General features: G+C 36.9%; 1 protein-coding gene across 3 annotated transcripts in view; it reads left to right on the top strand.

Annotated features, from left to right (window-relative positions):
• magixa (MAGI family member, X-linked a) overlaps positions 1–25938 on the top strand; it is a 53699-nt gene extending 27761 nt beyond the window's left edge. For all 3 annotated transcript variants that reach the window (XM_067394785.1, XM_067394783.1, XM_067394784.1), the window contains 8 exons: positions 213–726; positions 804–867; positions 1530–1928; positions 16037–16237; positions 16862–16935; positions 17143–17286; positions 17469–17607; positions 19349–25938. In XM_067394785.1, the coding sequence (XP_067250886.1) occupies positions 213–726; positions 804–867; positions 1530–1928; positions 16037–16237; positions 16862–16935; positions 17143–17286; positions 17469–17607; positions 19349–20139 (2326 nt within the window). In that variant the 3' untranslated portion in view covers positions 20140–25938. The remainder of the gene's footprint in view (positions 1–212; positions 727–803; positions 868–1529; positions 1929–16036; positions 16238–16861; positions 16936–17142; positions 17287–17468; positions 17608–19348) is intronic.
• The last annotated feature ends 622 nt before the right edge of the window (positions 25939–26560 follow it).

The raw sequence follows: 26560 nt of genomic DNA, 5'->3' as shown, positions 1-26560 counted from the left end.
GATATAATTTTTGGGTATAATTTTTGGGTGAACTATCCCTTTAATAATAATAATAATGATGATAATGATGATGATTATTATTAAAAATAGTAATAGTAATAATTAATAAACATGGTTATATAATATCATAACCATGTTCATTATTATTATTATTATTATTATTAACACTGTTCTGTTTACACACACATTTGTTTCCTCCACTCTCTACCCAGAGCTTCCCTTGTCCGAAGCTACAACAACAACACTCTTCCAGCTCCTTCTCACGCCCATCATAGTTCCAAGTCTTCCGAGAGTGATCTCTCCTCTGCTGCGCTCCCCCTGCCTCAGCCCGAGGTGGGTCCTACCGCCCCGCCACCAGGAGCGCCTAGCACCCAGCGGCCTCCCATGCCCCAAACATCTCTTGCCGTCGCACCCCCAACCGAGCACCCACCCTGTGGTTTCAACGGGTGTCCAGCCAACAATCCCCCGCGACCTCTTCCGGGTGGCCTAGGGTCCCCCGGAGCCCCAGGTGGGGTAGGCTGCGGGGGAGGGGGTGAGCTGGTACCTGTGGCCTTGGGCAGGAGCGAGGGAGGGGGTATGGGTTTCAGTGTGACGGCTGGGGGGCAAGGAGGGCAGCTGGCGGTGGTGAAGAGAGTCTGGGACAGACGACAGTGCCCCTCCTTACAGCCAGGGGATGCCATTATTAAAATAAATGGCGCTGATGTGCAGAGCCTCAGCTTCGCACAGGTAAAATCTTTTTCTGAAACTCTTCCCTCATCAAACTTATACATTTGAATCCTTTAAAATTTTTTTCATATGAACAGGTGCAGCGGGTGCTGCAAGAGCATACCAAACAGGGTGAGGTGGTCTTACTGGTTTACAGAGGAGGTGAGTGTCACCCACACCATGTTCAGATAAATCATTCATAATGAGCATTGCAAAATTCCCCACCCCACTATAGTCACTTTAAAATGTTGTACTATTTTGTCTAAAATTAAAAATAAAACACTAAAAACAAAAGTCTGTCATTTTAACTGCTACAAGTGAATTTAGGCATCACAACATTATAATGTTCTTTATGAAAAATTAAGATTGCTTTTGATATTCAAAAGATTATGTAAAAAATACATTTAATATTTGTTATTGTTAATTATTAGTGTTTTTTAAAGATTACATTTAAGTGAGTGTTATATGACAGCAATGGTAATCTAAATGTAAAATTGAGAAAAGAGCATGTGCAATTAAATATCCAATATCAACCAATACCATTAAATAAAAAAAAGTTTAATGTTTTCAGATAACCAATGTACTGTAATATAATATAATATAATATAATATAATATAATATAATATAATATAATATAATATAATATAATATAATATAATATAATATAATATAATATAATATAATATAATATAATATAATTATCATCATTATTATATTTATGATGAATTCTACATAAAAAAATGGTATAGCAGGAAAAATCTATCAGGTAAAATCTATCAGTACCTCCTGCCCCATCACACATCATTATCCTGTTCTCCCTCAGGTCCTCTTTGCTCCCCAGGCTCTCCAAATGCCTATAAAAGACCTCCTCCCTCCCTGGGCACCCCAGATCTGACCTCGCCCTCCTCCGATGGTGCTGTGCCTAGCCAGAGTACCCTTTCTCCCTCCTCGCCCTGCGGTGACCTCCCCAACCTGGTCCAAAGCACCAGCTTCCTGGACTCGGTGCCCGTGACCCTGACCCTAGAGCCCCGGGACTGGTTAGGGGTTGAGGACGGGCCTGCTCAGTGGACCCGTACTGCTCCCTCTAACCTCGGCGCAGTATCCAAAAGCCATGTAGATGCGAGGGGAGTGGTCTCTTCCAGAGCGATGGAGGTGGAGTTGAGACGGAGACCAGGAGAGGGATTCGGGTTTGTCATCGCATCACAGGATGTAGTGAATGGAAGTAAGTACAGACTGGGTAGAACATGATCTGAGTTTATGTTTTCTGGCCAGTGGATGTGACCTTGCGTTGTTTGTTTTATATTTGGTTATTCTGGTATTTGGAAGAAAATAATGAACATTTTATATATTATTCCGATTATTCTTTATATCAAGATCAAGGCTATGGAAATATTCCTACGTTCCGTCCGCATAAAGCAATTATCACAGAAGGAGGGAGTGTGTAATTCTGCCTTGTTTCCTGTTTGAAGGCCAGGTGAATGGTGAAGAAAAAAAAGGGGCATTTTACCCCTCTAAGCATGTTGGTTGTCTGAGTCATGTCATTATGCAATAAGCATGTGCACAGAAAATCTCTAATTACAGACTTTACTGATTATGATTACTTTCACTTGATTTGAGGCTTAGCAAATGTGTGCGCTCTCATTTTTAAGGAGACGTTTCAAGTTGTTTTTTATCAGTTATTAAACGCGCATGAAGGATTTGTGCCTCACTGCTCTGAGTGTGTTAATGTAAGATAAGTTAAAGTCTGAGCGAGGTCATGGTTTGTGTCCAGCACTGCTTGTAGTTGTGAAACAACAAATGGAACAGTTTCCTGAGTGAGCGGTTTTTCCTGTTTTCATTCTTTTTTTTTTTCTTGTGCATTGTCCTTTTTATGTTCAGCTGTTTAGTAGTTCAGTACTTGTTCATTGTTATTTGGGATTTATTGTTTAGTAGATAAACAAATAGATCCACAATCAAACACACAGATTTCCAACAAAGAACCGCTGTGATCTGTCTTACGTGTTTTCTTTATCATTTTGTTACATTTTTTTTTTAATAGTTTACATAGGTAAATTACAGTACTTCATAGAACTAAATGTTTACATAATGGTTTCTAATAGCTAGACATTGCATCAATGCAATTTAATGCATTGATTATGGAATTTAATAATTGTTGATATTTACTATAATAATACTTTAACAAATTATTAAATTACATATTACATTATCAGAAATGAACATTCAGATTTCAAGTGTATTTATGTTGTGTAAACATTTGTGCCTTCATCAATGTTATATGTATTTATTTATTTTTTTAGAATTTTGAAATGAACCAAAGTAATAGAATCAAATCAGCCATATTTCTATATGTTGTATATAACTATGATGTGTGATATAATTTATTAAAGATTTGCAAATTAATATTTATATTTAATTAATAAATATATATAATTATATAATTATATATATATAATTTTTATTATATATAAGATTTTTTCTCTTATTTTAAGTCTCTTATGCTCAACAAGGCATTTGATCAAAAATACACTAATATTGTAAAATATTATTTAAATTTAAAATAACTAGTTTCTGTTTTAATATACTTTTAAATGTAATTTATTCCTGTGAATTTTCAGCATCATTACTCCAGTCTTCAGTGTCACAAAAATCATTCTAATATACTGATTTGATGCTTAAGAAACATTTTTTTTTATTATTATTGTCAGTTTAAAACATTTGTGCTGCTTAAAATTTTTGCAGAAACTATGATATATGTTTTTTCAGGTTTCTTTGATGAATAGAAAGTTCAAAAGCACAGCATTTATTGAAATATAAATCTTGGTCACACTTTAGAATAGGGTCCAGTTCTCACTATTAACTAAGTATTAACTACGACTTTGCCTTAATAAAGTCCTAATTACTGCTTATTAATAGTTAGTAAGTTTAGGTATTGGGTAGAATTAAGGGATGTAGAATATGGTCATGCAGAATAAGGCATTGATATGTGCTTTATAAGTATTTAATAGTGAAAATTGGACCCTGAACTAAAGTGTTACCAAAAAAACTTGCTGACCCCAAACTTTTGAACACTAGTGTATATACAGTGTGTGTATATGTGTGTATTGTTATAAATTATAATATAGTTGTAAATATCACACACATCTCAGGCTGATTGTTTTGTGATGAATCAACATAGTATTAAACCGCTTTTATTTTTTTCACGTATTCCCTATCATGCTTTCACTCAACATCCCTCCCTTCAGTGATCTCTCTCTTTTTTTTCTCTCTCTCTCTCTCTGCACTCTTTCACCCTCTCCCCCTCTCTCTTTTCCTCAGTTCATTTTTGTCAGTGCAAGCGTCCTCAGTGTCTCTGCTCTGAGGGGGAAAAACACCTGAACAGTCCTTGTTTTCTCCATTTCTTCACTGTTTTGTAATATTATATGTAGATTAAAGGCTCCGTGTCAGGAATTCTCTGGATTTGAAGCTGGATTTAGAAACTCTATCAGGACAAAATGCTGGAAAGGCTTCAGTCTGCCCTGAAAACGATGAAGGACGTGAAACGTAAATACTCTCTTACCTCTTATGTACTCTTAAAATATCTGTATTTAGATTAATTATTGACCCTGGTACTGTTTACTTTACTAACAAATGAAGTACTGTATTTGCAGCTCAATCAAGTTTAGTGATGATTTAATGTGATTCAAAACATTGTGCGTGGGAACGGTCTGCTTGTGTGAGAGAGAACAGGATGCATGTTTTGCATGCGTTGCATTGTATCCGTAGCCTTTGAGCTCTCTGGGCAGTTCTTCTAAAGAGCACCTTTTTGATTGCATCTCTGTACTTTTACATACTTCTGAGTGTCCTGGCACTGTGGTTCACCTGGGATCTCATCTCACATGCCTGAAATATTTCCAGTGGTAGTGCCAATGAAAGGCTTAATTCTTCTGTGATGTGTTGGACCAGTGAACACCGGTTCATCCACACTGTAGAGGCGTCCAAACCTCTGATTACAGATTTCAATAGAGATGAAGAGACAAACAACAACAACTTTGAAGCATATTATCATTGACATTTACAAATCAAAACGTGTAGTACTACTGATTTTTTTTTTGTTTTGTTTTTTTGTACATGATACCATAGGTTTACCATGTTTTTTGACCACAATTTTCTTTCCATTATAAATTCTTTCAAAACAAAACCACAAGGATGGTAGTGCATGGTAATACTATAGTGTTTTGAAATTTACCAAGGTACTATAATTCATGTACCATAGTATTTACATGGTATTTTCAAGAATGGCACTGGCATGGTAGAAGTCAAAAAAAAAAAAAAAAACATGGTACTACCAGGTACATGCCCAAAATACTATGTTAGTGCCATGGTAAATGGTGCCTTGATATTTTTTGGACATGATACCATTGTATTACCATGTTTATTTGACTATGTGCCATATTATTCTTGGGCCATTTTACCATATTTTTCTACAGTGTCTACCATGGTATTCTTTGAAATCTGTTTGAGCATCATGTAACTACCGTAACACAAATTTATGTCTACTTTTATATTTTCTGTCAGTTACATTATTACTGTTATAAGCTGCTCACCCTGAAAATAATCTTATCGTGTGTGTGAGATCATTTGCATGAGGTCATTTGTAGGGAATGTGTGTGTGAGAGACGGAGAGAGAGCGAAGAACACTGTGTGTTCCTTCCAGTCGTGTTCAATATGAGATTGTCTGTATCTTATCTGTATCCTCTCTATGTTGTAATATCCTTAAGGCACGTCTTATGCCCATTTCCATTTCTCAGAGGAGCGAGTCGTTCTGGGGTCAGCTGATGCTGTTTCGTGAAGCTTAGCAGTGTTAACAGACATCGCAGGTTCTGGATCATTGGTTGAGCATGTTTTCACCGTGTCATGTGAGGTTTTCCATTGTTCATTTTAGCGTATATTTACATGGCAGGACTAATAAGCTGGACAAGATTAAATATTAAACAGATGGTTGGTTTTGCATCTTTATCCCCATAGGGATGCAAACAGGCTTGTATGTGTATGTTTGAACATTCATGATGCATTTTTGTGGATCTCTTTAAATAGGATGCACAAAATCAGTTAGTTTGTTGCTATACGCTAAGGCTGTGTCTGAAGTTTCACTGCAGATACTGTTTCCTGTGCTGTTGTTTATAGCAGTGTTGGGATTGTTTGTTTCTGCAGGGTCAGCGTGTTGTAAATGGAGTGTTGTTGTTCTGATGCTCAGTCACCATTAGTATTATTGCTGTGATCTGCATCTGTGTGTTTCCACTTCGTAGTGTGTGAATGTTTTGTTTTCCTTATGTTTCTGCTCACAAACAGCATTTTTAAAGATTTAAGAGTATCAATACACACTTGGTAACTTGTTGTTGAGCTGGTGTTTTTTATCAAAAGCAATGTACTGTATTGAAATGGCTCTGGAAGCAAGCAAATGTTCTAATGGGAGCAATGATGATAGTCTCTGTGACTCTTTTCAGTCAACGATCATCCTTTCCAGGGTTTGGAGCTGCAATCTATGACAGTATAGCTTAGAATCACTACCATTACCACTACTTTTAATGCGTTAAAGGGATAGTTCACCCATAAATGTTTTTTCTAAATTGTTTACTCATGTTTTTCCAAACCTTTATGACTTTCTTTCTTCTGTGAAACACAAAGGAGATGTTTTGAAGAAAGTTTCAAGAATATTTGTCTATATAATGAATGTAAGTGGACCCCACTTACTTTCATTGTATTGCTAAAAAAACAAGACATTTTTCAAAATATCTTCTTGTGTGTCCTGCAGATGAAAGAAAGTCATGCAGATTTGGAACAACATGAGGGTGAATAAATTATAACAGAATTGAACTGTGCTTAAACTGGTCCTTTTTTTTGCCCTAATACTTTAATACTTTTATAATATATTAATACTTTAATATGAATACGAGTTGAGACCTGCATTGTAAATTTAATCCAGGCACAAATTGTGCTCTCTTACTCTTACAGAATCATTTACTCGCTGGTCGCTCAAGGGTATTGTCAATGCATTATATAAATGCAAGTATAGAAAATTTTAGAAAATGATGGACTAATCACAGTTTTGAGGTTAAGGACCTTGATTTGTTAAACACTGGTTCCATAAAAAATTTTTATATTCATTTATGCAAGTGCCAGAAGTTTGGTAGATGTTATTTTTTTGTTTGTTTTAACTAAAATTAAAGCCAAAGCACGTAATTTCGAATGGAAAAAATAAATAAATAAACAGGTTTCCTTAAAGATTTAGTTCACCCAGAAATAAAAATTCTGTCATTTATTTCTCACCCTCATGTCGTTCCACACCCGTAAGACCTTCGTTCATCTTTGTAATGCAAATTAAGATATTTTTGTTAAAATCCGATGGCTCAGTGAGGCCTGCATTGACATTAAGATAATTAACACTTTCAAATGTCCAGAAAGGTTCTAAAGTTATATTTAAAACGGTTCATGTGAGTACAGTGGTTCAACCTTAATGTTGTGAAGCGACAAGTATACATTTTGTGACGCAAAAAAAACTTTATTCAACAATATCTAGTGATAGCTAATTTCAAAACACTGCTTCATGAAGCTTCGAAGCTAGTAGTTCGGAGCGTGTATCAAACTGCCAAAGTCACGTGGACCGTTGAAATTCAAAACACTTATGACGTAACGAAGCCTCGTTTACTGAAATCACATGACTTTGGTGCTCTGAACCACTGATTTGAAACAAAAGATTCGTAAAGCTTCGAACCTTCATCAAGCAGTGTTTTGAAATCGCCCATCACTAGATATTGTTGAATAAAGTTGTTATTTTGTTTTTTTTTGGTGCACAAAAAGTATTCTTGTTGCTTCATAACATTAAGGTTGAACCACTGTAGTCACATGAACTGTTTTAAATATAGTCTTTAGTAGCTTTCTAGGTGTTTGAAAGTGTAAATTAATATTCCTTTCAATGCAAGCCTCACTGAGCCATCAGATTTCATCAAAAATATCTTAATTTGTGTTCTGCAAATGAATGAAGGTCTTATGGGTGTGGAACGACATGAGGGTGAGTAATTAATGACAGAAATTTCATTTTTGGGTGAACTAACCCTTTAAATACTCCCTATCTCTGCCATTGGCTGACTTATCATATAGCCACACGCCCAAACCCACACCTTTGGCTGAACAGTTATCAGACTGGTTGGAATGTTCAAACAGACTGAACAATGTTTTGAAAACACTAAACAACCGAGTAATGGCTTATAGTGATTCCGTAGTACATTTAATTAAATCTGAAGTGTCTTTTAAAATGGAATATCAAAAATACTGACTGATTTTAAACAGATTTTCTCAAATACTTTCCCTTTCTGTCATTGGATGGCTTATCTTATAGCCACACCCCCAAACCCATGCTTTTGTTTGAACTGTTATCGTACTTAAAATAGATTTCCTCTCTGCCATTGGTTGGCTGATCAGATAGCCATTGGTTTAATTGTTGTTGGGCTGGTTGAAATGTTCAAGCAAGCAGAACAATGTTTTGAAACTACTTTTCTGTAGCTGTATGCCTTCATAATAAACTGGCATGAGAAAGTATGTTAACATAAAAAACACACTTCATCTTTGATTAAAGAACAGTAGAAGCCCATTGGAGTTCGCAGTAGCCAGGTAAACGTGTGTGCGTTTGTTTTTCTGACATGTGACAAAAGGTCATCTTCTCAGCATGAGTCCAACTGTTCTGTACTCTGCATGAGGAGTTTTGTTCAAGCGCTGCAGCAATCCACACTCGACCCCCACCTGAACTCAGCTTCCACAGCACGCAAAACCTCTGTTCTTCCCGCCGAACCCTGTGGTGTGTGTAAAACTCGGCTCTCATATGGCTCATTGGCTCGCAGTTCAGAGGAAATCTGCCCAGACGTGAAAATAACAGCGGCTCATAAATAAAAGTGGAGGTGAACAGAAACAAGGTTTTGTGTAAAAGCGCTGAAGCTCGACCCAGTTTTTCTACACGTTTAAAAAGTAGTTAAAGTTTCACTCGTGCTTGTGTTGTGCACCTGTTTATGCTGAGTGTCATTATTGTTGAAGTATTAAAATGATTGATAAATGCCTTTTTATGCGTTTAAAAGCTGTGGCTCATTTAGGCTATATTGCAGTTGCCGTAGTTAATTAATAAAAGTGCTGTTCTTTAATACTATTTCTGATTAGGATCTGGGCCTTTAAAAAAGTAGTGCCAACACCAAAACTATATTTTTTTAATATAAATGTGTGCGTGTGTGTGTCTGTTGTTCAGTAACTACAAATCCCAAAGAGTATTTTTCTCTCCTTCAGGCAGCTGGATCAGAAACAGCTGTATTCATCCCTGTTATTTATCTCTTTATCTCTGTTTTCATGTGGGGAAACTTTGGAAATTACAAAATCCTTACAAAAAACTACAACAAAAGAGCAAGAAATAATAATAATAATAATAATAACTGCAATTTTTATTAAATGCATCCTTCCCATAAAACAAAATAACTGTTCATATCTTATTTTCTCTATATGTCCTCTTCTATATATAAACCACGGGACAATGCTATTAACTAAGATCTTTTACAAGCTATGAATAATGCATGAATGTGTTATGAATAATAGACAGATTCTTGAATAATGTAGTTTTGGTAATAATTGGCAGCACTTAACGATGTGGTATGTGAGAGAACATTCTCTTCCAGCTCAACACGCTTCACATGACTGAATACACTCTCACCTGGGCTCTACTGATTCTGTGCACACACACACACACACACACACACACACACACACACATGTTAGGTTTTCATGTTTTATGGGGACATTCCATAGACATAATTTTTATACTGTATAAACTGTATATTCTAATCCTAACCATTCCCCTAAACCTACCATCACAGAAAACTTTCTGCATTTTTACAATTTCACAAAAAACAAAAAACAAACAAACACCGAAGTATGATTTATAAGCTTTATTCCACATGAGGACCAAAAAGTGTCCCCACAAGGTCAAGGATTTTGGATATTGCCATCTTTGTGATGCATCCTTAACCCCACACACATACACACACACACACACACACACACACACACACACACACACACACACACACACACACACACACACACACACACACACACACACACACAGAGAGAGAGAGAGAGATTATCTCATTAGACAAAAGATCACAATTTATGCAGCTCACAATATTCTCATTTTCCACTTCATGCATCTGTTACTGTGATCACGGCCAGCAGAGACCGAATAAGGGGGAGGAGATGGAACACTTGTTGAAAAATGAATGAGAGAAATTGCAATGTTGAATATATGCTGTAGCCTACATAGAAGATAATGCCAAGATGACTGCCAAGTGAACTGACTTGCCTTTAAAATGAATAGTTCACCCATAATGCATGACTTTATGTCTTCTGTGGAACATAAAAGAGGAGTTTTTGGAAAATGTTTTAATCTTTTCAACATCATAAAACTCTAAAATGACCTAAAGTGATCCATAAAACTATGACTGTATTCCAAGTCTTTGAAGTCATATGATAGCTTTGTGTGAGCCCAAAAAAGACCAAAATTTCAGTTGTTATTTACTGAAAATCACTGCAATGACAACTTACATTTTGGTCTGTGTGTCAAACAAAGCACATGACTGTCATGGCTTCAAGTTTCAATGAAATACAAGTAGTGACAGATCTTTTCTTCCATATTGTGCATTCATCTGACTGAAACTAATTATTGGTTCTATGCATCAGTTGTTGAATGGATGGATTACGCTGACTAAATTATGGTCCAGTATACATAACCAAAGAAATATGTTATTTCAACGGATATTCACTGAGTCAAAACAAATGTTTAAGTATTTAAACATTATGAATTGTTCACAATAAGATCAATAACATGCATTTAGAAAATAGGGTGAATTTCAATTTCAAGTCAGCTTTAAACACCACATCACATATACTGTACATAAAAAAGGTTTCCGTGTAGCTTGCTTTACAGGTGTATTTGATCTTTCTTTCTCTCTCTGTTTCTCTCTCTCTCTCTCTCTCTCCTGTATGTTTGATCTTGTCGTATGTAGTGATTTCTCTCTGGAGTTCTTAGGAAAGTGCGTACAGATCAGATACTCTGTCAGAAGGTAAACTAAAGTGCTGGATAAACGAGATTATTAGAACTTAAAAATCAAAGAGCTCCAAGAGAAACATACAGGTGCTTTTGATTCACAGTTGAGGAAGCTTCAGGACTCTTTGTATAGATCTAAAAGGGACTTTCATGTCGGGAGAAAGTGTTTCTTGGCTCGTAATGTAAGCCACAGCAGGGCGTAAATTAGGAGAGCATTTCTAACATATGTTTGTTCCTTTATGACATCATGTTTGATATGTTTATTCAGATCTGCTGCCCACTGTGTCAATGCAACGCTGTTTCCTTTTGTTTTTTAATTAATTTTCTATTAATATACAATCAGAGCTTGTGAACCTTTGTGGTTCTGCCATTCCCTCAACAAATTGGGAGGCTGAAATGCATAGCTGACTTCGTGAGCATTCAAGAGGCCAACAGAAACTGTTTCAGGTTTGTTGTCGTATGTTCTGCTCTGTTGGCTGTTTCCCCACATGAGTGCACAATCAATACAAATGGGTCGATTGACTGGCCAATATTGGCCAGTGGCAGAACAGTGTAGGGCTGTACTAATAGTGTGTTAGGGAATGTCCCTGTTTCCAAAGATGCAGACTCCCCTGCTACACAGTATGCCACAGGAGCTGAGGAGCAGTTAGATTCAAAAAAGTTGAAAAATAAAAACTGAGCCAGGCGAATCTTCAAATGTAAGTGTTAGAGGTGCTTGGCAACAACTAAGAAGATTGTTTTTGTGGTTGTTGTTCAAACACTACCGTTTAAAAGTTTTTTTTTGTTTTATGTTTTGTAAAGAAGTCTCTTATGCTCAGCAAGGCTATATATATTTGATCAAAAATACAGTAAAACCAGTAATATTGCAAAATATTACAATTTATAATAACTGTTTTCTATTTAAATTAAATAAATTAAAATATAATTTATTCCTCTGATGGTAAAGCTGAATTTTCAGCAGCCGTTACTTTAGTCTTCAGTATCACATCCATCCATCATAAAAGTAATCCATACGGCTCCAGGGGGTTAATGAAGGCCTTCTGAAGCAATGCATTTTTCTTAAGAAAATTATACATATTTATAAGACTATATATTTGTTTACATATTTATAGACTATAATCACTAGCTTCTGGTAATGTCCATCCATCCACGCGTTCACGAGAGTCTAGTTCCGGAGTGGGACGTAGGATGTAGGAGTAGCGTAAGCTTAGGTGAGAGTAGACGCCTCTCATGCTGGGCAACAAACTCAAGCTCCTCTGACATTTCTCTTTAAAAATTCTCATTTTAGACTAATTTGTGACCGTTGTTTTGTTTTGCTCTATCCTCTGCGATTCCGTGTTCGTCAATATGTCATGCTTTGGATTAGAGGTCACTCTTTGACCAGAACTAGACTTGCGTACGGCCAATACCGGAAGCCAGTTTTATATTTTTATATATATATATATATATATATAATATTATATATATATATATATATATATATATATATATATATATATATATATATATATATATATATATATATATATATATATATATATATATATATATATTATATATATATATATATATATATATATATATATATATATATATATATTATATATATATATATATATATATATATATATATATATATATATATATATATTATATATATTATATATATATATATTATATATAATATATATATACAGTGGGTAAGGAAAGTATTCAGACCCCCTTAAATTTTTCACTCTTTGTTATATTGTAGCCATTTGCTAAAATCATTTAAGTAAATTTTTTTCCTCATTAATGTACACACAGCACCCCATATTGACAGAAAAACACAGAATTGTTGACATTTTTTGCAGATTTATTAAAAAAGAAAAACTGAAATATCACATGGTCCTAAGTATTCAGACCCTTTGCTCAGTATAGAGTAGAAGCATCATTTTGATCTAATACAGCCAGGAGTCTTTTTGGGAAAGATGCAACAAGTTTTTCACACCTGGATTTGGGGATCCTCTGCCATTCCTCCTTGCAGATCCTCTCCAGTTCTGTCAGGTTGGATGGTAAACGTTGGTGGACAGCCATTTTTAGGTCTCTCCAGAGATGCTCAATTGGGTTTAAGTCAGGGCTCTGGCTGGGCCATTCAAGAACAGTCACAGAGTTGTTGTGAAGCCACTCCTTCATTATTTTAGCTGTGTGCTTAGGGTCATTGTCTTGTTGGAAGGTAAACCTTCGGCCCAGTCTGAGGTCCTGAGCACTCTGGAGAAGGTTTTCGTCCAGGATATCCCTGTACTTGGCCACATTCATCTTTCCCTCGATTGCAACCAGTCGTCCTGTCCCTGCAGCTGAAAAACACCCCCACAGCATGATGCTGCCACCACCATGCTTCACTGTTGGGACTGTATTGGACAGGTGATGAGCAGTGCCTGGTTTTCTCCTGCTTAGAATTAAGGCCAAAAAGTTCTGTCTTGGTCTCATCAGACCAGAGAATCTTATTTCTCACTATCTTGGAGTCCTTCATGCGGGCTTTCATGTGTCTTGCACTGAGGGAGAGGCTTCTGTCTGGCCACTCTGCCATAAAGCCCGGACTGGTGGAGGGCTGCATTGATGGTTGACTTTCTACAACTTTCTCCTATCTCCTGACTGCATCTCTGGAGCTCAGCCACAGTGATCTTTGGGTTCTTCTTTACCTCTCTCACCAAGGCTCTTCTCCCCCGATAGCTCAGTTTGGCCGGACGGCCAGCTCTAGGAAGGGTTCTGGTCGTCCCAATCATCTTCCATTTAAGGATTATGGAGGCCACTGTGCTCTTAGGAACCTTAAGTGCAGCAGAATTTTTTATGTAACCTTGGCCACATCTGTGCCTTGCCACACTTCTGTCTCTGAGCTTTTCAGACAGTTCCTTTGACCTCATGATTCTCATTTGCTCTGACATGCACTGTGAGCTGTAAGGGCTTATATAGACAGGTGTGTGGCTTTCCTAATCAAGTCCAATCAGTATAATCAAACACAGCTGGACTCAACTGAAGGTGTAGAACCATCTCAAGGATGATCAGAAGAAATGGACAGCACCTGAGTTAAATATATGAGTGTCACAGCAAAGGGTCTGAATACTTAGGACCATGTGATATTTCAGCTTTTCTTTTTTAATAAATCTGCAAAAATGTCAACAATTCTGTATTTTTCTGTCAATATGGGGTGCTGTGTGTACATTAATGAGGAAAAAAATGAACTTAAATGATTTTAGCAAATGGCTGCAATATAACAAAGAGTGAAAAATGTAAGGGGGTCTAAATACTTTGCGTACCCACTGTAAATATGGATATTTTTCTTACAAAAACGCATCACCCCCCCCGCCCCATTTTGTTCAGCTTATGTTTGATAAATAAATGTCTTTGGGAAAACACACTGCTGTATTTATATTCTTAATAATTTTCTTTAGCCTTTCTCTGTCTTTCTCTTTTTGGGGGCGGTTGCTTTTTCTATTTTATGAAAACTTGCATGTCAGTCTGAATATTGGTGTGTTTGTGTGCTGTTCATTTGCACATCACTTGTAGAAACAAGTGATCTCTCAACAAAGATAAATATGGAGCAGAATGCTAAAGGCAACAGAGCAGTATTTCAGTCTGCTGTCTGATGTTTTATGTCTCTTTTTTCTTTCTTGAATTGTCTCTGTGTAACATGATGGCGAGTGTTCAGGGTAATTGTACGCACATCTTTGAGATTACAATCTTGGCAACCAACCTCTTGTTTGGCTAAGAGTGAAAGGCTGAATAATGTGAACAGACTAGGTTGGAGTGGAATAAAACACATCATACTAAAAGTGTCTTTGAGAAACAATAGGCTACACAGGGTGAGTGCAGACCCATCAAAGGAGAACAAAAGTGAAACTTGGGACACACTGAGGAGAAAGCAATAATTAAACAAACACAGGTGTACAATAACCATGATTGATGTGTAGGATTTCTTTGACAAGTTTGCCTCACCTTCCAACTAACAGGTGGAACAGTTTATTCTTATGGCACATTTGTTCTTTCTAATAGGATTTTTGTTCTGGAAACTCTGACCTTTGTGGAATGTTAAAACGTGTGTGGAACAATGCTTGTGTTTTTTTTTTCTCATGTGACGGAGAACATGTCAAAATAAACTCTTAAATCAATAATGGCACACAATTTTTTCTTTTTGAGCAGAGTCTTATTTAGGTCTTTGTGGATCTGGAATCCCTGTTGGAATCATGTAGGGGATTCAGTTACAAAACAGGTTTTGCTACTATTTCCACTAAAAAAGGAGAACATTTTGTCATGATTTACTCTTGTGTCATTTAAAATGCTTTTTTTTCTTCTTTAAGAACTTTAAGAATGTGGTAGCTTTGTGTGAGAAACAATTGAAACTTGAAATCATTATTCTGAAATTGAAGTCAAAATTTATTTTTTTGAGTGGGCTAATACTTTAAAGAATTAATTCACTCAGAAAAATTTAAATTTACTCAATTTACTCAATTACTCATTTGCTATGACTTGAAACTGATTGAGTGTTTTTTGTTTTGTTTGTTTTTTGAGAGCGGACTGTCCCTTTAAGAGCTTCCGCAAAGACTATATGAGTTGTGCTGTTGCCAAGTCACCTTTATTTATATAGCGCTTTATACAATACAGACTGTTTCAAAGCAGCTTTACAGTGAAAAACAGAAAAGTAATGATTCAATGATGCAAACAACTTATTTCTGCTGTAAAGCAGCTCTGAAAAGACAATAGCATTATTCAGTTGAAATCAGTTCAGCATTGATTCAGTTTGGTTCAATAACTGTGTAAAGTTCATCACAGTTAAATTCCTCTTTATTGATGTTACTGCTGAAGCTTTAAAGTTTGCATTACTTTGCACAATCTATTCAATAATGAAATTAATCATCATGTGAATTGTCTCTAAGACTGGCATTAAGGTCACTATTTGTGTCATACTTGTGTAGTCTAGAATGTCCCATGATTATGTAAACATGAAAGTTTGATTGAGGGATTCGTTCACGACTGAGCTGTGTAATCATCTGTTGATTCAGTGATTCATACTGTTCATTTAGAAATGTGCCTCTCCTTGTCCAGTCATATCATCATATTATACAGAACGGGGAAAAAAGAAATGTAGTGGTCCATTATAAAGTAAAAAGTATTTAGTTTTATTTGCATGGATGAAATTGAATATCTCTTTCTATTTGTTTCTTTTCTCTCTTTAGCCTCGTCTCTAGTGTCTCACAGGTTTGTGACGGTGCGACGGGGCAGTCCAGCGGCACGCAGCGGTCAGATCCAGCCGGGGGATCAGTTGGAGGCCGTGGAGGGCAGATCAGTGGTCACGCTGCCTCACAGAGACCTCGCACAGATACTGCGCAGAGCTGGAAACACACTCAGACTCACCATTATACCACGCTCTCACACTAGTAAGCACACTACAAACACATAATGCTTTTAATTTTGCTTGACTGGTGTTCTTTTTTTTTTTTTTTTGTATTTTGTATGTTTTTAAATTGTGGCTTGTTTGTTCATACACTACTGTTCAAAAGTTTGGGGTTGGTAAGATTTACTTCTAAATGAAGCCTTGAGAAAAACTTGCAGAAAATACAGTTTTGTGAGAATCGCCCTTCAATTTGATGTTTTTCTTTGCTGGATATAGCAAATGATGGCAAAATAAACATGTTAAACGAGATAAATTATGTAATGATGTGATTTCATGATAAGTATTCGATTAATCACGATTAATCGCACAAATGAGTGCGATTAATCACAATTTTAAAAAATTTTTGTATTGACAGCCCTAATAATAATGCTATTTATTATTTAAACAATTTATTCATTAATATCTAATAATTATTAAATAATCTATTTATAAATAAAGTTATTTAATATTTATTTAATACATTTTGTAATTGTAAGTTGGCTAATATTCTTTGTGCTAGACCTTGAGCTGTATTTTTAACAGTTGCCACAAGAGGGTGCTGGAGTATAGACTCTAAATAAGTGGTATTTAAGTGTATGTTTAAAGTGTGTGTCTATTTTTCTGTTAGACAATAATCTGCCTGAATACCCTGACTTTGATGCAGAGAGCCGGTTAAGAAAAGGGCACCGGGCCAAGCAAAAGGTGAGGCTACATACACTTAGAAATGTGTGGTAAATACTTATTTTAAATATCTTAAAAGCTGCATGCATAATAATTATAGCTGAATTAGCATGTTTTTTAAAATAGTTGGAGTGTAGCATGTTATCTGCAGCTTTCCAAAAGTATTTCTTACCCCACACCCTCTAGTCTAGATCCACATAAACTTGTTGAAAATGTCTCTCTCTGTAGGATTCCCAATTTTATAGCGTTGATCTGGAGAGGGGACCAACAGGGTTTGGTTTTAGTTTGCGAGGTGGAAGCGAGTATAACATGGGTCTGTATGTACTTGGTCTGATGGAGGGCGGACCGGCCTCACGCAGTCAGAAAATTCAGGTTTGTGTTCATAAACTGCTTTTTGAATACGATACCAGTAAATAAAAAATTGCATTTGATGCTGTCAGGGATGTTTGAAAGTGTGAGTCATGTTGCTAAGATTATGCTGAGGCATGCTGGGTTTAGGTGCTGTTGTTGACATAACGCTGAGTCACAGAGGGTTTTGCTGACTCGTGTTGCAGGTGAGTGATCAGCTGGTGGAGATCAATGGAGACAGCACAGCCGGGATGACTCACAGCCAGGCCGTGGAGCAGATCCGAAAGGGAGGAGCATGGATACACCTTGTACTGAAGAAAGGCAACGGATATGTACCGGATTATGGTGAGGGGAGACTGGGGTAGGAATAGAGGGTTCGAATAATTTAGCTTCTGATCAGAGTAATGTTCGAAAGATGGCCAATGTGTTTTGCAAATGTTCTGCTTCCCTCTGATAGTTAACAGGTTTACATCCGTAGATCAGATTCTTCTCGTCAAGACCATGGGTGGATGAGAGGATATTTGGAGCTTGTGTGTTGAAATGTTACATCTGTCCATGTAAACTTGGTGGAAAAAACAAGATGATAGACATTCAGGGCTTTACCAAAAACATTCAATATATAAGTCCCAGATGCCCGTCCTCTAGTACCGCCCATGGTCTGGACTGAAGCTTCTTTGCTTTCCTGCACTTTTTGCAACTCTGCATTGGATTTTTCCTCTTTATTTACTTATTTTTCTTGCTCTCTTTCACCACTTCATACTTTTGCTCTTTTTCTCTCTCTTGAACTCTCCTCCAGTGGAGCTTTCCAGCTTATCTCTTTGTATGACTAACTCCAAGCAGGGCGAGCCTTGCTTCTATGTCATCGGCCGAACAGAAAACATGCGGTTGGTAACCGTTCCTGTTGGTTGTCTTTTTGTCTTTTTTTATGTTCACTTTGTCATCTCGCAGTTCTCATATTGCCTTCTACATTCAGCTTTTTCTGTTTCCTATAGCTAGGGGTGTCATGTTATTTTTTTATATATATATATATATATATATATATATATATAAAACAAAAATGTATAATATTATTATATATTTAACTATATATATATATATATATATATATATATATATATATATATATATATATATATATATATATATATATATATATATATATATATATATATATATATATATATATATTATCATGGGCACAGTAAGTTTTTTGTTTTGGACGAAGTCTCTTATTCTTACCAAGGCTGAATTTATTTTATACAGTGAACATAGTAATATTGTGAAATATTACAATTATACAATAATGGTTTTCTATTTTGATATATTTTGTAATTTATTCCTATGATGGCAAATATTTTTGTGGAATAATATTTAATTTAATAATTAATATTTGAAACCATTATACATGTCTTTATTGACATTTTTGATAAATTGAATGCTTCCTTTCTGAAAAAGAGTATTTTATTTTATTTTATTTATTTATTTTTATTTACTGACCCCACACTTACAGGTGTTTAGAACAATAATAATAATAATTATTATTATTACCTAACAGCAAATTTGGAGTGAATTATTCTCTTAACTAAATTTGCTGTTTTTCTTTTCAGTTTGAACTTTTCACTTTAACTGTTGCCCATTTTCCCTTTAAACTGTGGCCTTAGATAAAGAACTATCAATGCATTGCAAAAATACCGAAGGTCATCCATATTGTATATTGATTTGACATACCCATAAAGAATGGGCACTGGTGGCAATCCATGCCATAATAATCAATTTTTAATAATCAGTTATTCAAAATGCTGAAGCCCATGTTTCACTGACATAATGTAGTTCATTCAAGCATTCAGAAAGGCAGAAAACATTTCTCACCCCCCAACTCCATCACATCCCTTTACTCAAGCTGAGATTGCAGGGAATTACCCCTTACTGCTCTCAGAACAATCATTGGTGCATCACGTGGTTGCGCTCTTTCATCCACCCACTCTTCCATCATCGAACTGTATCTTACACCTCCTTTTGTAGTTTTACATGAAGATGGGCTGATAGCATTTTATCATTTAACTCTCTTTCTCCTTCTCTATCTCAGACCGTGAATCTGGAGTTGTTTCCCCCTCCTCCCTCTTCTCCGAGGAGCCACGTGTGGCTGCAGTAGATCGCTCTCCTCCAAGGAGCAGCAGATTGTTGGATGACAGTGGACGAGAGAGGAGAGAGAGGAGGGGGAAGGGAAGGAAAGAATCCGAGGGAAGGAGCAGAGGAAGAGGAGCGGAGGAGGGCAAGCGGGGCCTTGCAGAGGATGTTAGCACCGCTGGTAGCTCCCAGTCGGCAGGAAGAAGAAGAGAGCAACAGATGCGTTCGCGGAGTTTACCTGGCACGTTGAGGGGCCAAGAGAGGCCGCGGAGAGAAGAGGTGGAGGACGGCACACGGGAGGAAAGGAAGGGAGAGGGGGAACGACGAAGGGGAAGGCAGAAAAGCAAGAGCATGGGCGAGAGAAGACGAAAAGTGAAGGATGTTAGTTCAGAAAGAGAAAACGATCTCCCAGAGAGGGAGAAAGAGAGTGTCGGAAGAGAAAAGAGGGATAACAACGGAACCAGCACAACGGAGTTCACACAGCGCGCACCTTTCTCCTTCCTCATGCCTTTGGACAATGACGATGATGGGTCAGGTGCAGAATCGGCTCACAGCTTCTCTGAAGTCAGCGTGTCTGCAGCCAGCATCGCATTCTCGACTCAGTGGCCTCTGGATCCTCCCCGCCCTCTACAGGCCCCTGGATCTTCGACAGCACCTCCGGGACCCTGGCTAGTCCCCAGCCCTCACAAACTCTCTCAGGTTTTAGAGGGGAAAAGGCTGAGCCAGAATAAGGGAGGACTGTGGTCCTAATGCTAATTCCCTTAAAAGGATAGTTCACCTAAAAACTCGCACTCATGTCGTTCCAATCCTGTATGATTTTCTTTCTTCGGGGAGAAATTTAGAAGAGTTGTACTGGCTGCTCTTTTCTACGTGAATGAATAGAAACTGAAGCTTTTAAACTTCAAAAAAAGATGCAAAACCACCAAAAAAATGTTTTTATATGACTTGTGTACTATATTCCAAGTCTACTGATCACATAGGCTCTGTCCCAAATGGGACCCTAAAGCCGCGTTCACACCAAGGATGAAAAATCTATAAAGTTTTATTAATCATTCTAATTCTGTGAGAATAGTGGAGTCCACACCACAACTATGACGATAATGAAGCAGCAAGAATATCATTGGAATCACTTTCGGAATTGTTTTTTTTTTTTTTTCCAGCTGATGAACAATAAAAAAAAACATTGGCAGCCAACCAGAATCCATTGTGCTTTAAAGAGCTCAAAAGACGACTTAAGTGAAACGCGTGATTTAATAAACAGAACGTTATCATCTGTTGGTGTGGATGCCAAATATAGTTATTGTTATAGTTATCTTTATAGTTATCGTTCTTGCTGTGAATGTGCCTTAAGCCTTCGCTGTCTTCCTCCAAGTCCACACTTTTGTGACGTGATGCCACTTTGACTTTCGGGTCGAAGACAGCTATGGAGCTAGTACAGCCCGATTCGATTTTTGTGAATCGAATCAACTGATTAATTGAAAACTGACTCCTAAGAACAGTTTGTTAATGAATCAGCCATTGCTGCTTCTCTCATGAAGAGAGCTAGGGCAGATTTCAGTAAATAGAGATGCAGTCCCTTTTATCTTTGTTCAGCAATTTTTTGCAGGCAAAATCCAGTCATTTTAATAGGAATCCACATGATCAGGAATTTCACATAAGGGCGAAAGATTTTCCCCTCACAGGTTTCGCATTTGGTTCGGTTGGTCATGCAGACAGAGTTGACCAGCAGAAAGCTGCTTTGTTTAAAATTGACTTCTGTGTGAGTGGTGTTTCATACATCACTGTTGACAGTAGACAATGAATCTATTTTGCCTGCAAAATTTTACTAATGTGCCCGCAGCTGAGATATTGGTTGTTTTTCACACACAGATATTACATAAGAGCTTTTCACACTTGAAATAGTTAACCCTGGGTCATTCTAAACCCCAGGTAAACAGTATATCCTGGGTTATCTTTATTCACATTTCACACTGCTCACAATATACCTGGGGTTAACAGTTAATCCTGGGTATTCATAAGCTGCTGTTTCACATTTCTAAACCGGGGGTTAAAATCCTTATTTGAATATTCGCAGTATCAGTGTTACTGACTGGACAAACGCAGCACGTGACCTATTTACATAAAGGCTTCTAGCATTGCGCGTGTCTGATAACACATTGCTGACTGTAATATCAATTTTTTCTGAGTGAACTTTTTGAACTATAAAAGTAAGAATGAAACTGTCTCTTCTTCACTCCAATTGTTGGTTTTTCCATCGCGGATTGACGCGGTTTTTCCTATCATATACAGAAACGACTGTTTTTATACATCGCGCGGTGTTTCCGTGTCTGCCTAAAGCGCGTGAACATAAGGCAAGCGATTGTTTGTCGGTTGCTAAGCATCTAGTTGTAACGTTCTAACCAGTGTTGCCAAGTGGGGGAATTGGGCTACTTTTACACTGTTGCCGTGGGTTGTTTTTAATATCCGCGGGTTGAAGTGACCCCAAATAATATGATATTTAGCTCCAGGGATGCGCATTTTACCAGGGAATCCCGCCAAAAACGCGTTTTTACCCCCCACCGTGGGTAAAAAACCGGGGGCGGGTCTTTGCGAAGGGTCAATTTGGCAGGTTTTGTTTTGAAAACCTGGCAACCCTGATTTTAACACCGCATCATTTCACACTGTACAAGTTTGGCACCGCAAAAGAGCACCTCCAGAGCAAGGTTTCATAACCCTGGGTAAAAAGCAGTGCTAACCCCACATCTAGATTACAATGGTGACACGCTCCCTTACTCGGGGTTAAAAACGGTGTTTGGAACGACGATAACCCAGGGTTAAGTGCAGTGTGAAAAGCCCTATATTGACTTTATTAACATATTAACCGAATACAGTTCTCAAGCCACTTTTATGATACTTTCATGGTGCTTTTGCATCTTTTTTGAAGTTTGTCTTCAAAATTTCTCCTTTTGTGTTTCATCGAAGAAATACAGTCATACACAACATGAGTGTTAGTAAATGCTGACAGATTTTTTTACTTGTTTTGGGGGGTGGGGCGGGGGTAAACTATCCCTTTAAATCGCTCCTCTTTTCTCTCTCTCTCTCTCTCTCTCTCTCTCACTCACACACACACACACACACACACACACTCATACAGCCTCTCCAGCTCCGTCTTTATATCTGTGGTTTTCAGTACACCACCACCATCCTATCAGTTCCTCTTCCGTCTCAAATCCATATATAAATGCTCCTGTGTGTGTTTTATTGGTATCATCCAGATACCGCAGAAATCTCCCATCCAGGCCGATCAAGACTTGATTTTATCGCCATCTAGTGGCCAAGGAGAGAAAATGAGCAAATGCTTGCCATTACGTTGTGGCTAGTGTGACAGTAACTGCAAGGTCAGTTAGTATGCGTCTGATTCATGGTGTCCTTCATAGCATGTCTTTTTCATGTCATTTGACATTTTTATTTTGCATATTTTCCATTTATTTTCATAAGAATGCAACAAAAATTCTATTATAAAAAAAAAGATGATTTATTTAAAACACGGTTGCTCAGTCGTGCCCCTGAAGAGCTACACTTCTGAAAGTAAACTAGACTGATCTTCAGGACCAGGACTAAGCACCCTCTTAAGACATTTTTATTAGCTGCTTGCTGTTTGTGACTGGACTATAACCCCTCCCCTGCTGTGTGCGCAGTGGTCTTGCTGTTGAAAGAGGGGGGGGGAGGAAGATAACAGAACTAAAGTTTTATTATAAGGCCAGTGAGCCGTATCAAACCTCTCCAGGTGCCTTCTGCTTCTTTAGCCAGTGTTTACCAAAAAAAGAGAAACAAATACAAGTAAAAGAACATAAGACGTAGCATAGTAGAAAGTGTGCAACACAATACTGTTCTGCCTCTTTAACATCTATATCTTTGCAAGACTTGGTTCACGAGTTGGGGAAAATATTCTGCACACGCTCTGCGAAACTTCAGCTAAGTGAGTCAAAGTGAAAGAGAGCCATTACAAGTGCCTCATGCGATATTCCTTTATACGAGACATAGAATTCCCTCAAGCTCAAAATCAGGACCCAAAGTTTTGATTTTTTTTCCCATTGTGATACTTTTTGCGTTTGTATGCTTTCTGATTCAATTTTTCAGGCCCATTTCATTGCCCTCGACATTTCAGAAAAATTATGAAAACAAGAAAACGAAGGCCTGAACGGTCCTCATCCCCGAGCCCTCCACCAATCAGCATCGAGCATCATGCGGAATCTTCATTTCAGGAGACAAAAAGAAAAAAAAAAGAAAAAAAACAAAAAAAGAAGAAGAAAAAAAGGGCATTTTGATACAGGTCTTCTATGCATTTTGTAAGACTTACTGATCAAAAATTGCGGTAGGAATTTTTCTACCTAAGATATGAGATTCGTAATTTTGTGTACTGTTAAAATACACAGGCAGGTTGGTGAATTGAAACCGAAAATTTAAAGGAGATCCGGTGATAATCAGACATGCTGTACCACCAGCTTATGCATTGATCTTTACCTCAGAACTGTCTGAGCAATAAGTGCTATCTCTTTCTGTTCAGTGTCATACCAAGCAAAGCTCATCGAAAAGATGAGTGATAGAAATATGCACGGTAAAAATCATCTGTGATAAATTAATTGGAATGAAATGCATCCCTATAGACATACATTTGGTATTTTAAAATAATATAGTATTTTATCAAATAGATTTTAATTTATTGAAATATTCTAATGTTACATATTATAAATCAGACATTAATTTATCACTCGAGATCTTTACTGTGCTGTAACATATCAATAAATGCTTGCATAGAAGATCACATGCGAGTTCTGTTGCCATACACAGCCTGAAAGCATTTAGCAATTTGCGTTTCGGAAAAGTGATACAATGATCTTAAGTGTTAACACTTTAAATCAGGGCTCTTACACGAGTATTACACATACTTTTGAGGTGTTATCTGAAGCTCAGAATCCTCAACCAGCCTGGGTATTGATGTTGACTTTGTACCCAATTATCCCATTGGCATCAGCACGTACTGTACAGAAACTGGGATGAGCCTTGTAAATGTTTCGTTTCGGGTTTATTTTTGTGAGGGGGAAGATTTGGATTGTTTTCCAAAACGTTAATAGATACTGTAGCATTTCCCTTAATGTAGCAGATCTTATAAGCAAGCTTATTGTACATAATTATAGACATTGGACATATCTTTTTTTTTTAATTTTTTTTTAAATCCCCCAGTGTCTCACATATCAGAAATATACAGCACTGTCGAAATGTGCTACATTTCAAACCGAGGTGCCCATTGGCTTGACGAGAAGCTTGATATTTAAAATGATTCTTCTAATTCAGTCTTGCATGTCTGTAGTGAGTATACTAGTTTTAATAGCACTGGCCCTTACAATTGAAATCAAATGTCCCAATGGCATGATAATGTATTCCACAGCCCAGGAGGCCAATCGCAATGTTTTATAGAACATCTGTTGTCTGTTTCAAATTAGTCAAATTGTGGAATCTGATCTGACAGCTTGATTGCCCCCTAGTGCCCACCATGGTTTTTGCACAGCCCTCTTTTATAGCCCTCTTCATGTCTTTAACAACATATTAAAAGCAAGATTTAGAGATACAAAGACCTCAAGTATGTAGTCCACAATGATAACAATTAGCATGCCCACCAAACATTGTCTCGCCCCATATAGGTTTCCTCGTACCGGAGACAGTTTAGATCCTTAGATGTTCAGTAGTCAGAGATGTAGTCTCAAAAACGAGCCATACTCTGAGCCAACCGATATATGAATACAACAATGCAATGTTTTTTATAATAATGTCTGCAAGGTTCCTATCAGTGCAAATGTGCCATTTAAATGCTAATCAATGATGTCATACTCTTTTCCTCTACCGAGAGAAATGCTGAGGGGCAACGTTTGTCCCTCTGAGTTTGACGCTTTTAAAATGTCAAAACACGAACGAAGTGTTTCAGCTTTGAATTTTCAACTTGAATTTGCTATATTGGCCTTGTAAGGAGTCAGCCATTGTACAGAACAAGAACAATTTTATTTGTAAAGAGGAAAGAAAAGCTGATGTTTTTATATCTATATTCTAGAAATATAGGATAAAAGTCAGCAGGGGTGTAAAGTACTTGAGGGATTGTACTTCATTGTTATGCCTAAGTATTATTTAAAAACTGAATATTTATACTTTTGCAAAATTATATTTCTGTGAGGGGAAAAAAAGTCATACTTTTTATTACTTCTTACAATTTAATTTAGATCTTAAGTGCATATTACACTGGCCGTCATGATGAAATGCATTAAAAAGTTTAAATGTTTCCCAATTATGGTCATTTGTCCTTGTGAAGAGACACAAATCTTCATCTTTTGACCTAAAACAATGCATTTTATTTGTTATATATATGCATTGTTGAAGACTAATGGGAAAAAACAGTTCAGTCTGATCAGTCTATAAATCAGTGTTAACTGAAACTATTAAAATGTTTTCGATACTTGAGAAATGTTGTCTTGGTAACTATTAGAAATATAAAAAAAAAAAAAAACTAAAAAATGCAAATTTGGGTCAAATATGGACAAACCCAACTGTTGGGTTAAAAAAATGCATTTAAAAATGTAACCGAATGGTTGGGTTTGTCCATTTTTGACCCAAAATTGGGTTGAAACAACCCATTCATTTTTTATTTACTATAGTAAATGACAAAAGCACATAACAAAATTTCGAATACTAACAAAATGAAATCCAAATTACTAATCAGTACTAAATAGCACTGATATAAACAACTATACTTGTGTGTCAAACAACATCTTCTGCTTATAACGTTTAACAATTTCAGACTTTTTTAAAAGAAGTTGTCATATTTCCAGAACATTGAAAAATATGACTAAATGGGTTGCTCTGCACAGAAAATGAGAAAATGTCCATTGTCTCTTGATTTGATTTCTAAAGCTAAGAAGTTGTTTACTTTTAAATGCCAAGTAGAACTTTTGTACTTTCACTCAGATGCGTTTTTGGCTAGATACTGTAAATCTTTGACACCGTACTCATACTTCAGTATAATTTCTCAGTGCTTTTTACACCCCTGTGTGCCAGACAGCTCAGCCCATGATAATGAAAGCAGAGGACATTCTGTTGTATAAAGGAAGTAACCACTGCACCAGTAGAGACCTCGCTGAGGCAG

Source organism: Chanodichthys erythropterus, chromosome 9 (assembly GCF_024489055.1).
Source record: "Chanodichthys erythropterus isolate Z2021 chromosome 9, ASM2448905v1, whole genome shotgun sequence".
Classification (NCBI taxonomy): Eukaryota; Metazoa; Chordata; class Actinopteri; order Cypriniformes; family Xenocyprididae; genus Chanodichthys; species Chanodichthys erythropterus.
Note: the sequence above shows the minus strand (reverse complement) of the source record. Positions and strands in the feature narration are given on the sequence as shown.